This window comes from Ambystoma mexicanum, chromosome 2q, assembly GCF_040938575.1.
Source record: "Ambystoma mexicanum isolate Mex_15411 chromosome 2q, UKY_AmexF1_1, whole genome shotgun sequence".
In the NCBI taxonomy this organism is placed as follows: Eukaryota; Metazoa; Chordata; class Amphibia; order Caudata; family Ambystomatidae; genus Ambystoma; species Ambystoma mexicanum.
The window spans coordinates 422,587,741-422,601,654 of record NC_090924.1 but is presented as its reverse complement, the minus strand read 5'-3'; the positions used below and the strand labels follow the sequence as shown (position 1 = coordinate 422,601,654).

The following is a 13,914-nucleotide window of genomic DNA, read 5'->3' as shown; positions in this document are numbered from 1 at the left end:
ATAGTGCCAGTGCAATTTTGCACTTTAATGCTTTATCATCACTGGGGTAAAAATGTCCTAGTGAAGAAAATAAACGTATTATTTAAATGTATTTCTGAACATAGCAAACGTTTGCAATAGTGCTAAAACGGTGCTAACACTAGGGCACACTTTCCCAGGGTCAACAATGCATTAAAAGAATATGTTTTTTGCAGTAGATCAATTTTTTTCCCCTAGTACTAACATGCTTCCAAATTTCACTGTTGCAAAGTTTCTGTAATGATGCCTAGATATTTATAACTCAATTTAGACAAATAAAAAGATGAAATGTGAGCTTCGGTGTTACTCAGAGCAATGCTGCCCCGTTTCCCCTATCCCTCTCCCTGGCACTTCTCGCTGTCGCACTTGCACGATCGGCCCAATAAGATCGTTTGTCCTGTCCTCCCTCTGTCTTCCCTCCCTTGTCTTGTCACGCCTAGAAACACTTGTGTACAGGCACGCTATAAATGACTTATTATATCATATCATAGTGGTCCATTCTAACAGTGCAAATACAGGTGTATAACATCTACCCCTCCACAATGTTCCTTTCGTTACCACCTTTACAAAGGGGCGTGCACATTCATCCGCATGGCTTTTCTCAAAGCCCCCTTCACGTCTTGGTTCCTTAAACTGTAAATAATGGGATTGAGCATGGGTATAAGAACAGAATAAATGGCAGAAATGAGACTGTCCTGGGTCTGAGAGTTACTGCTGGACGGCTTCAAGTACATGAAGATGGCTGTCCCATAGAATAAGATCACCACCGTGATGTGGGAGGCACACGTGGAGAAGGTTTTGCGTCTACCTTCTGCCGAGGGGATCCTCAGAATCGCTGTGATGATGAAGACGTAAGACACCAGGGTGAAGAGCATGGAGCCAATTCCAAAGGCCCAAGCAGCGAGGGTCAACAGGAGGCTGTTGATCCACGTGTCGCTGCAGGAGATCTTCAGCAAAGGCTGGACCTCACAGAAGAAGTGTTCGACCTGGCGGGAGGAGCAGTAGGACAGTCGCGAAGCCAATGATGTCTGCACCAAAGAGTGCGTGCAGGCACTTGCCCAACTCCCGAATGCTAGGCCTGTGCATGCTCCCTTGCCCATGATGGTGGCATACCGCAATGGTAAACAGATGGCCACATACCGGTCATAAGCCATGACAGCTAGAAGGGCGCACTCTGTGGAGCCGAAGAATGTGAAGAAGAACATCTGCAGGAAGCAGCCGTTAAAGGAAATGGTCTTTCTCGCCTCCAGGAAGTGTACCAACATCTGCGGCACGGTAACCGTTGTGTAGCAGATGTCCAGGAAGGACAGGTTGCCCAGAAAGAAGTACATTGGTGTATTCAGCCTAACGTCAGCCCCTATTGCTGACAGGATGCAGACATTCCCCACCCAGGTCACCAGGTACATGTTCAGGAACATTACAAAGAGAGGTATCTGCAGCTGTGGGAGAGAGGAGAGGCCGGTGAGGATGAACTCACTCCTGCTGGTCAGGTTCCTCATGTCTGTTGGCTGGCCAACTGCAAACCGTAGACAGAATTAAAAATGGTGTTTATTATCAAACACATGCATAGATTGTAGATGCTTGCTTTTCTAGAAACGCATGAAATAATCATCATTACACCCTTGGTTGGGAGACTTTCTTGCACTTTGCGAAACGTCAACATCATTCTTAGCTGAAAGGATCGTCACTGATTAGACTGACAAAAATGGACGTCCATCTCATAGTCCTGTCTGAACATCGCTACTCATATTTTGAGGTGTGGGACTTCCCTCGTTCTTGGCAGATGGAACATTCCTAGAGTAAATAACCTTCCAATGTAATTACAAATCCATATCAATGCAGGAGTCCAGTGAAAGTAAGATTCTTTAAAAACAAATATGACTTCCTGTCCTTTTCAACCTTTATTATTCATGATTGCATTTCGATATGATAATAATAAATAATACATTTATTCACACACACTGTTGAAAGGAAACTCAGTAATGGAATGAGTGCTTCCAACTTCAAAAAGTAATTACTCTCTAAACTAATTAATTGGGAAGCTGAGTTCTTTATTAGTAGCTAACCTCTATATAGATGAGGAATTGGCATGGTGTGACATGAGACTGAGGCACGCCTGAGGGTCTGGAAAGCTTGTGGGACTGTGGCTTTTTGGGGGCTGATAGAATTGCGTTGCAGTGAGCCTGGCAATGACCCATTGCCTCAGAGAGGCACGTAGGCATAGTGCAGTGTCACTCAGATGCCCGGGAAGGGCCTTGGGCAAATTGATAGGAGGTTTTAGGTCTGAACAGCATGACCTTTGCATCTCAATGAGTGGAAAGAGAGCCTGCTAGTGGGATTTAATGCATTACAAATTTATGCACTTGATTTCATGAGGTCTTCCTGACTTTTACATACCTAAAAATGACCCTTGAATACCGCAATTTAAATAAAATCAAGGGTATGATTTGTTCCCAAAAAAATAAATCACCAACTGGGCTGTACTTTGTGCATCTCTTGAGGCTTTGCAGGTAGAGATTCATGCATTTATATAGTTATTGGGCAGTTTCCCTTACAAGGTACCCGGATGGGGCATTTCATACACTTAATCAAGTACACAATGTTGTTGAATACACATGAAAAAACTCCCTGTAATGTTGAAGTCCTGCCCAGCGTCGGTTATTGTCAGATGTACTGCGCCATCAGTGGCAAAGCAAAAGCCACATTGGGGTGGCATGGGGAGCCAGAGTGGCGTGCAAGGGCCTTAGGAGATGAGTGTGTGTCCTATGAATAAATGGTGTGATGAGCTTTTTGGGGCCACTCCACCACACCATGCCCGCTTGTGCTCTCATGCCTACAATTGTAGACAGTAGCTAGAGGAGCTCTGGAAAGTCTCCACCAGAGAAAGCCACGAGAACGACCCACGGAGCCCACTTACACTCTGGACCTGGGGGCCCAAGGATATTGAGTACTCTGCGCTCTGCAGCAATAGCAATCTTGACATAATAGTGGCACGTAGCGCTTCATGGATGTTTAAGGATATAAATGCTTAGTGTCTGTTATTAGTGCTTTATGAAAATGTAATCTAAAACCATTGCATCTAATGCCATTCCAGCGAAATGTTTCTATCTAAAAAACATTATTTATTTTTTTTTTGTTGGGGGGAGGGTTTACCCTTTAAAATGCACCTGAACAAAAGTTAACCCTTTACCCCCCAAAAAATATGCATTAGATCGAAATCTTTTAGATGGAAAAAATTCGGTGGAATGGCATTAGATGCAATGGTTTTAGAAGAAATGACCAGATACCGTTATTCGTGCATGACAGTGATGGTAATACCATTCTCAACCAACCTGTTTGAGTTTCTTTCAGAAAGAACTAGAGTACAGAATCATGTGCTGCAAGCAGGCCTGGAACGTGAATTAACTGAACAAACTAATGTGTGAGCTATTATGTTAGAGCACATTTTCTTCACAGCCCTCAAGTGAGGGGTATGAAACCATCTAACCTAAAGGCAAAGCAGGGTTCCAACCTGAAGGTACACCAGACCTCCCTGTAATGGTAGCTATGGCAGAGCAGTCAGGCCTAACGCAAAGAATCCTCCAAACGGGCGTACTGCAACATGTAGACTTTATTATTGCTTCACACATAGAATATCTGTAAGGTCCAATACGGACTTTGAGTTAAACATAACACATAGCATCGGCACAGTGTATGTATAAAGACAGTACTGTCCCGTTAATACCCAACCCACTCCTAACACTAACATGTCAATCCCTACCTGGTGGCAGAAACTATATATACAGACTTAAGGGATGTAAAGAAAAGGGAATCCTAGACATAAAACAATGCATTTAAAAGGTCATTTTTGGTATTCCTACGAACCTCGAGCAACATAGTAATATGATCATTACAAATGTTCACAATACAGTAATACAGTTCCTAGTTGAAGGACAAACTGGTTTACACAATAACAAAGAAAGCTCAGAGGGCCACCACAATCTAGGATAGAATAAGGGGTATACTACCCATCCTCATAATGTCATGGAAACAACACAAAAGTAACCAGTAGCTCAGAGCTTTTTAATAGGCAGGAATGCAATTACATCATTTAAAAGGACACCGTGCACAGGCAGTGTGGCCAGACCTTTTCCTAAAATTGCAGCAGGAACAACTTCATGGCAACAATCCTCCAGTAGGCATGTAGGGATTCTACCAACATTCCAGCAACATTGATCCATGATTAGGGTCTCCCGTAAGTACACCCAATCACATGGGGGTTACAAAAAGGGGCCCTCAACAAAGGTTTGGTGGCTGGCCAAACAGGATGGACCTAAAAACTGCTGAAAATCCAGGCCCACCCACAAAAGAAGTGTTTTGACCTTTCCAGTCTTAACCAGCCCAAACCTTAATTGAGGGCACAGTTCTGATCTCAATGTGAGCCTGTGTTTTCACAATGGCCAATTCAGGCCTGCTGCATAGTTTCCTTAAAAAAAGGAGGGGCCTAAAAACAACCAAGAGCAGGACTGTAAAAATTGCATTGGTAACCCATCATGCCGCATGGCTGGTGAAGCCAAAACTAAATTAAAGCTGCCACCAGATTACTTTCTAAAACCAGTGTGGGGTGATAAAGACACTGACTGGCTAAAATGCGGTGGTTAAATAGCACCCTTGTTATAGGAGCCATATGGGCTACCATAGGACCCTACATGAAAAGCATTGCAATGGCAGGAGGACTTCACTAGAAGCAATCCCATTATAATCCAGATATTACACACAAACCAGGTCACTGCCCAATACCTCATCTCTTCTGGGCATCCTGGCTTCAGTCATGGTGAAAGATAAAATCAAGACACAAGGGACGCAGAACCGGATGGATCAGTACACTGGGAGTAACCTGGTCCCTGGTCCCCCCTAAATCCTCCACATCCACTGTAATGGTTCAGGATAAGAAGCCCTCATTGGTGGCTCTCTCCCTTGAAGATGTGATGAGTGCCAGCACAGAATGAAGAACTTCCATGGAAGGGAAGAACAATGGGCTCAGCTCAGATGTTTCCCTACTACACCATGATCTGCATAAACTGGTTTCAAGAGTGGGACTGGCCGAGAAATGCATCTCGGACTCTGTGGACACTCTCTGGATGATGGAGCCCCAAATCTCAATGGCAATGCAGCGGATGAAGGTACTGGAGGGTCGGATGAAGGAGAGTCATGGCTACTCACGAAGAAAAAATATCTGTATCCTGGGCCTCCCCAAATCAATCAGAGGGTCCAAACTTGGAACTTTACTGGCACAGTCGCTGGCCAACCTCATGAAGCCTAAGAGTCTGTCAGAATATCTTCTGAATTAAAAGAGCACATCGAATGCCCACCGGCTTGCCTATACCGCAAGCCTCACCTCGGACAGTGGTCGCCAAACTACTGTGATCGAGATGCTCTGCTACAGATGGCATGCTCAAGGTGGCTGATTACATATAATGACTCGAACATTGCTTTCTTCCCTGATTATACTACAGAAGTTCAGAAAGCCTGCCACTCATTCGACTCGGTCAAGAGGAAGATCAAGCACAAGGCATCAAATACGCTATTTTCTTTCCGGCACAGCGTAAGATGTACCTCAATGGAACAACTCAATTATTCACAGACTCTTATGAAGCATGACCTTAAGAAGGGGTGCCTGGCTAATTCCCTGATGCCCCAGGCTCCAATAATGCACACAAATTCAGAATGATCAGGGTGTCTGTTCAGATATACCTAGACGCTGTCGGAATCTATACTGAGCCTAATTATTCACAAAATAATCTCTTTATTAAATGAAATTCTAAAACATGTTTTCCAGTTCATGCATTCACAAAGAACATTTCACATGATAAACACATACATATTACACCCTAAATCTCAGACAAACATTTGATGAAGTAATGACTCTAAAGTGCATCAAAACTCTTGTTAAAAATCATCAGTGAATCTTTACATCACAGCTTGATAGACTAATTAGTTATGAACTGACACAGGAATGAGATTAACACATTTCAATACTTAATAATCAAATCCTAACTGGACAGCCCCTAATTGCTGTTTCATCTTACCCCTTTGCACTTTGGGGTATCTCATTCAAACCAATACCACATATCGTTGGCCTATTTTACAATGTATATAGATGACATTTTACAAAAAAGAGAATATTGACAGCTAGTCTTATAAGCTATTGCTCAACGCTCTCACTGTTCCGGCCTTCATCAAGACTAGCATTGATTGTAGAACACCCCTACATGGGTTCCTGTGATGAAGTTTATATGTGAAGAAAACAAAACTATTGACTAAATCAACTTATGTTGAAACAGGTCTATCTGGACTAGATTATACATAATCAATACTATTAATATTCATCCGGAACAACTTAATGAAAAGCAGTGTATTTCCCCACACTTTTCAGGACATCCCTTCTTTTGTGTCCAATATGGGTGCACCCCTGCCAATATGCTCCAGTATTAACAGAATGCTAAATATGCAATTCCGCATATCCAACTCTCCACCCTTAATGATGGGCTACTTCCCTCACTTTTGTTATCACTTGTTCATTTTCTTTCCCCATCATGGATGAACATATAATATTTTGCCCACTTCCTAAATGATCATTAATATTCAAATTCTATATCATTACCAACTAGGAAGACTGTAACAGCAATGGATTTATTGCCTTAATACAGTGAATGAGGGTTGACTGTGTTAGTGGAATGGAACAATCTTATTTCCTTAGTAAAAGTTGTGAATTCACTGGTAACATCCCTATATCTATCTTATTTGAACACTGTTGGACATTCCAAGATAGCCGCCTTTATCATGTGTTGATTATGCACAGTTGATATGCGATAAATGTGGGCTTATACAAACATGTTGCATAGCAACAACTATAGATCCTGAGCAGTGGTTGGTATGTCCAAATATGTTAGAAATCTTCAAGATGGCTGCCATGTTCACATCCAGATAAATACAGAATGTTAGCTCCACTTTGATGAATAAGCATGAAATGGCCAGTTAGAGACAGGCCTCATCACGAGGTTGTCGGTATCCTGGTCGAAACTGCGCCGGGATAACGCCAATGCAAATAGCATTACTGCACATCGGGCTGGCGCTCTTAGCGCTGGATCACGAGTAGCGGTAAGGCAGCAAATCCCCATTCCCCTTGGGTCCATAGGTCGCAATTAGCACCACGCTAATAATGCCAAAAGCGGCAGAAAGTGGAGATTTTTACCTCCAGCGACACGCTGGAGGTAAAACTCCACCATTCCACCAAACCTTTGATTGGGCCAACCCTTAAATGCAGCAGTAATAGCGTTACTGCCGCATTTAAGGGCTACCGCCCAACTCATGATGAGACTCATATACTACGGATAAAGGTCTATGAGTATGTGTCTTATGTTAACCATTTAAAATTCCTCATAGTGGTTCATAGGCCAAGAATTTAGAATTACCATTTTTTATTACAACCCAGCAAATACTTAAACATGGCAGCCATTTTCATGCCAGGATAAGTATAAATGTTAAGTCCTATGCACGTGACTCTAGTTTGCCTTTGTGGCTGGGAACAAGGACGTACGCCATATGCATGTAAACGCGCTGAGAATAATGGAGACGCTGTAGGTAAAATTTGGAGGACAGCAGCAGATTCGATCAAGCTAACCCGTGGAAGATAGACCCGGCTGGAGGTCGGGTAGTAGGAACTATCGCATATTGCTGCAGTAGGTATGAAGAGGGAACATTGTTTGTTTATTGATGGTGGGGCATAGTGAAGACAGTAAGGGAGTAACTAGAATTACTTAGTTGAAGTGTTTTGCAACCGGGATGGTCAATATGTTATATATTGTGCAGCACCATTTGTTAATGATAGAGAATTGGAATGTTAACGATAAGTTAGGAAGTGGGCGAAATTCTCTATGTTCACCCATGATAGGGAAAGAAAATGAACATGTTAAAATAAAAAGTGAGCGAAGTAGCCCATCATTAAGCATTGAGAGAAGAGCAAAGGGCAAGTGCCAAATTGAAGACCGGGTGAGGCAGTATTGTCTCTCGTTTCTTCCAGATTGAACACCAGTTTTCAAATAACACTCTGAAAATGAATATGAAGAGGTCATCACAATGTGCAAGCAATTAAGTAAGCACTGCAATATGTACTATTGGGTACAAGGAATTGAATAATTGCCATTCTGTTGATGGGGGTGTTTCTGTTAACAGAGATGCATATTGGCATGGCTGCAGCCATATTGGACACGGAAGACGTATATGTCCTGAAGAGTGCGAGGTAATACACTGTTTTCATTAAGTGGTTCCCGATAAATATATATAGCATTGATTATGTATAAGTTAGTGCAAGACGCCCCTTGTTAATTCACATAATTTAAGTAACTTTGGGTCTCACTTTAAGTTACTAGGGGAATCTAGACATGGACCTCTTGCTTAGAGCGGCACAGCTCCACCCTACTGATGAGGTCCAACCAGACCGAAACACGTGTCTGGGGATGCTGTTGGTACTCTTGTTCAGAGGAGAATTCCCTAGCATTTTGGTGCTGGACTGCCCCAGGATAGGACAAAGACTGATATGTTTTGGATATTTCTCGTCTGTGAAAGATAGTGAGCAGAAGAATCTGGGTAAGGCTCTCGTATTCGGGACCAATGTCTGGCAGAGGCATTCCCAGGACCCCCCCTTGTAATTTGCATAACTTAGTGCAGATACACCTATTTCAACAGAAGTTGATTAAGTCCATGGTTTTGTTTTCTTTTTAGACAAACTTCAACACTGGAACCTATGTAGGCGAGTTCTACAATCAATGCTAGTCCTGATAAAGGCCGCAACAGTGAGAGTGCTGTGTAATAGCTCATGAGGCCGAAACACTAGTTGTCAACATTCTCTTTACTGCAACGTTATCTATATACATTGTAAAATAGAGCAACAATATGTGGTATGTGTTTAAATGAGATACCCCGAGGTATGAGGGGGTTAGAGGAAACAGTAATTAGGTTCTAATTTGATTATTGAAATGTGTTCATCTCATTCCTGTGTCATTTCATAACTAATTGGCCAGCGGGTTGTGATGTAAAGAGTTTTTTATGCACTGTAGAGGGATTTCTTCTATAAATGTTTGTCTGAGATTTAAGGATTGTGTAATATGTAAATGTTTATTATGTGCAATTTGTCGTCTGTGTATGTATGAGCCACCCTGATCATTCTGAATTTTTCTTGTGAAACATGGACATGGCTTGAAACACATACCGAGAGATATGCTGGTCCATAAGAGCAAGGGGTAACAACCTGTTGACACAAGATCGTGCACCTCCCCCACAGCCAACCAGGCCCCAAGAATCGTACACTACTCTTCTTGAGGATGAAGCATGGACCTAGGGCCATACAGGTCCATTACACCGACCAATGCATGGACAGGACAGTGCGTCTGTGTTTTTTCTTTTTCTTTTTATAAACACCAAGCCCGACTCCACAGTCTTCGAATGAGGTATTGCTCATCCCCCTAATTGTCTTGGATTAAACTTCCCCTTGTGGGATAGTTAAGTACATATGTATTTCTCGATAAAAGTACTCGCAACACTTGAATGAGGGATAATGTCATGGACAGACACCTAACGCTCTTAACGTGGAATGTGAACAGTTTGTGTACTAATAGTAAGCAGAGGCTTGTTTTACAATTCCTTAATAAATATTCACCAGACATAGCCCTTTGGCTCAGAATGTAACTTCTTTAAAAGTTCAAACTGCAAGGTCTCCGTGCATGCCGGCTTTTCCAGGGGTTCTTTTTGGTGTTGGCCTGCAAGCGGTTAGCTCTTAAACTCCCAACAGTACAGCAAGACTGGCGAGGCAGATTTGTGTTGCTGGTGGGCGAGCTCTCTGTGCCACTCTGGGTACTCTCGCTGTTTATGCCCCCCCACACCATTGTCGATCGAATTTTTTGACAGCATCCAGATCTACGGACATCTGGATTTTAGGGGGGGGGTTTAATGATGTCATGCAGCCGGCCAAAGATCAAACACACCCCTGAGGCAGAAATCCTAATACACCTACGAAACTGCATAATTTCACAGCAGCACTCTGGGGCCCATGCATCTATGTCCAGGATTGATTATTTCTTTTTTTCTCCAGAAGGACACTCATAGACTGTTCTCAGTTAGGTTTCTGGCTAGGGGGATATCAGACCACTTACTGATTCTTATGGAACTTAAAAGTAATAGAATAAAACCCTAACCAAGTGGCGTCTAAATAATAATCATCTCGGCTTCCCTGACTTTATTGAGGGCATGATATCTAAAACAGAATAATATTTCACTCTCAATGAAGGGACGTTTGTCAACCTTTTGACAAACTGGGAAGACTACAAAATGGTACTTCGAGGGGAAGTTATATTGTTGATCTGGGCGAACTGCAAGGCCCACTCGCAGATGATAGAAGATGCTGAGGTTGAAACCAATAGGCTCGAAGAGGAATTCCTCAGGCCAGGATCCCCTGCAGCACATAGATCACTCCTGACAGCTAGGGAGGTACTTCGCAACATTTCCCTTGAAGCTCATGACAGGCTCAATGTGACACACACAGTAGAATCTGTGAAGCAGATGACAAGGTAGGGAAAATGCTGTCATGGTTGGAAAGAAGAAACAAGGGGTACAGACATGTTATGGAATTATCAGATGGGGAGAGCGGAGTGATCATAGAGGACAAGGGAATAGCCAAGGTATTTGCGGGTTGTTATGAGATGCTCTATCGGCCCGACAAAGACCTGAGGTGTCCACGGGACCAGATATCCTACATAACCTTACACTTCCTCATCTCTCCAATTAGCAGAAACTGGACTTGGAGTCTGAGATTATTGCACAGATTGCTACTGCTATTTCTCAACTTCAATCAGTGGAAAAATCCAGATCCAAATGGACTCCCCAAAGTGGAACGGAAGAAATTAAATTCTAGAAATGTTACACCCCTACTTAATCTCTTCCCTCACAGTAGGGAAGCCGGTACTTTGCCTCTGGATCTCCATCAGTCCAGCATTGTGATTATCCCTAAGAAAGGAAAAAGAAGAATTATGCTCTTCTTAAAGACCTATTTCCCTTATTAAGGGGGAAAATAAGGTACTTGCCAATCACTTACCTAACGTTATTTCTTCTTTGGTCCACCCAGAACAATGCGTGTTCATGGCTGACAAATCCACTCACATGAACATTTGGCGTCTGTAATATGAGAAACCAGAAGGTGTCTCACGCACTAGTCCCCTGGCATGTGTCATCCAGGTGGCCAGTACACGGCCATCGCTTTTGGATCCAGTTCCTGGGGTTGGACCAGTGCGTGAGGATCACCTGGGTGAGCGGTCTTTGGGGAGTGGGACAACGGATGGTGTGACGCGGTATCCCCTTCCCTGTAACACCTTTACACCATCCTACGAGGTGGATATTTCAGAAATCAACCCCATCCCTTTTATAACATGAACAGTTTATCACAGACAGCCTGCGACAAGAGAAACAGATAAACACCCGAGCCGTATACCTGACGTGTCCCAATACAATGGTCAGGCAAGGTCAGGCAATTACTGAACATCACACACACCTGACTGCCATTACACTTTCCCACACAGATAAAAGGTGTGTATACATCAATTAAATTGTGTTTCAAAGTACCAACAGGGCAACAGGGAGGGAACAAGGGAATGCAAATCAAAAATAACAATGAAAGACAGAGGTAGACCTACTAGGCCTTGTGAGAATTCAGAACGTGCAAGTGCAGAGAGAGAGAGAGAGAAGGGATGAGGGAGTTGGGGGGGAGTGCTAGGTGTACCAAGAGGGAACTGCTAGGGAGTGAGCACCTGTAAGTGCCTAGGTGAGAGTGGTCAGCATCCAATAAAAATGTAAGTGCAGGCCTGTTGAGGCATAGGCCAGTGGGTGCCAAGGCAAGTGTTGGCAGTTGGCAGAGGCTGAAACCAATTGGGTGTGGGAGGTTAGGCCCCAGAGGACACATAAGCGCCCTGGTCACCAATCGCAGCAGCTATGGAGTTTAGCAGAAGAGGTAGGAAGGGAAGGAGGAGGTGAAAAGGACGTTTTGAGGAGATTCCGGAATTTGAGGCAATCCGGCTCAAGACAAAGAGGAAAGGAGAGGCTGTTCCATAGGAGGGAGCCTGCTGAGGAAAGAGATCAGCCACCAGCTTGCTGTTTAATGAAGCACTTGACACACAGGAAGTTGGTGCCAGAGGAACGTAAAGATCTGGAGGGAGAGTATTTAGTGAGAGCAAGGTGTAGATGGCGTGGTCCCCGGGCCCAGACAGCCTTATGGATGATACAGAGGGATTTGAATTTGATCCAGGCAGCAACCGTGATTCAGTGGAGAGTTTCTAGGGCTGGAGAGATGCGGTTCTTGGGCTTGAGGCCAAGGATAAGTCTTGCAGCACTATTCTGGATTAGCTGCAGGGGTCGTAAAGAAGAAGAGGGTAGATTAAGGAAAAGGCTCTTACAGTAGTCTAGCCTAGATAGGACCAGAGCTCTAGAGGCATTGAAATTCTAGGGGAAAGTCAGGAAAGGAAGAATTCCTTTGAGGAGGTGGAGTTGAATGTAGGCCTTCTTGGCAAGGGCCTGAATGTGAGAGAGGAAGGAAAGAGAGGAGGGCATTCGGTCTACATGGGGCTCCCGCAACATTTCAGAGATTAATGAATACAATTAACAGTGCTACTTTTGCAGAGCCTATACAGACGATATTGAGATACACAGTACAACCTGGTAAGATCATCTGTATCACCTGTACACAGTCATGCATGTAGTAAAAAATGCATGTTTAACCGCTAACCCCAAAAAATGAAACTGGCTCAATCTGCAGTCAAATACCTAGGGTTTATCATGGCTAATGGTACTGTCCAACCCCGGCAGGAAAAGGTTATGGCTGTTCTTGATACACCCACACCGAAAAAAAAAAAAAGATCAGAGAGCCTTTTTGGGGTTAATCGACTACTACCACACAGATTTATCCCTAACTTTTCAAGCAAAACCTCACGACTCACCGACAAGGTGAAAAATGCTGAGCCTCAAAAGATCAGATGTGCTGGGGATGATGAGATTTGTTACAAAACCTTAAAACAGACCCTGTACCAGAGCACATTTTGAAAGTAGCAGATTTCTTCAAGGAGTTCATTTTACAGGCCCATGATTCCTTAATCACACTAGGAGCCGTTCTCTCTCAAAATCATGAAAAGAGTCCAATACAAGAGTTATGCAGTGGTTTCTAGACAGACATCAACCATATTGTTTCACAGTGGAATACTGAAAGGGTCGAGAGCATGGCAATGCCAACTTTCTCTCCTGCGTTCCATGTGGTTTCCATATGAAACATTCAGGTCCAACCCGCATAGTGTAAGTGTGGAACCTGAGGGTATCCTCACTTCTACTTCACCAGGATCCTCTTCTCAGGTGGTCAGGGAAAGGAAACCATCTTGGATCCTGCCTCTGGGGGTGTTGATGTGAGGGAGAATCAAATGGGTGGAGGGGACTTTGGGGAGTGGGGAGAGGATGTCCTTGTGTGAGACATGGTATCTCATTTCCCTTGTCAGAATCAACCCTACCCTCACAATGCCTTAAAAGGTTATTGTCAGTCATTTCCTCTTTCTTACACACCAAATATCCCACAACCATTTCCCCTTTAAGACTAGGATGAGGCAACTAGGAGTTGTGCACACGCCTATTCATTCACACCGCTTTGGGTACTGAGTCAAGGAAGAGGACTGCACAGGGGTATCATTGCAAGAGTCAGTCATGTCAAGCTAATATGCTTAATTATGGTTAAGCAATTGAAGACAAGAACTTTTTAATAGGCCACAAGTCCATAGGAAGAGGGTAGAGAAACCAGCCTGGAGGACAGGACGCAGCAGACAGAGGGGTAGG

General features: G+C 43.6%; 2 protein-coding genes across 2 annotated transcripts in view; both read right to left on the bottom strand.

The window, feature by feature from the left end:
• Positions 1–581: 581 nt before the first annotated feature.
• LOC138568748 (olfactory receptor 13D1-like) lies at positions 582–1,517 on the bottom strand. The gene has a single exon (XM_069646533.1). It carries the CDS (start codon positions 1,515–1,517, stop codon positions 582–584), a length of 936 nt encoding a protein of 311 aa, XP_069502634.1.
• A 9,462-nt stretch (positions 1,518–10,979) lies between these two features.
• LOC138568747 (olfactory receptor 5F1-like) overlaps positions 10,980–13,914 on the bottom strand; it is a 169,469-nt gene continuing 166,534 nt past the window's right edge. Inside the window, exons 6-7 of the mRNA XM_069646532.1 lie at positions 11,147–11,226; positions 10,980–11,058 (exon numbers count right to left, since the gene is read on the bottom strand). Of these exons, the coding sequence (XP_069502633.1) occupies positions 10,980–11,058; positions 11,147–11,226 (159 nt within the window). The remainder of the gene's footprint in view (positions 11,059–11,146; positions 11,227–13,914) is intronic.

What these genes read in the sequence shown, in the direction of transcription:
- LOC138568748 (XM_069646533.1), bottom strand. Translation starts at nt 1,517, where the DNA reads ATGAGGAACCTGACCAGCAGGAGTGAGTTCATCCTCACCGGCCTCTCC.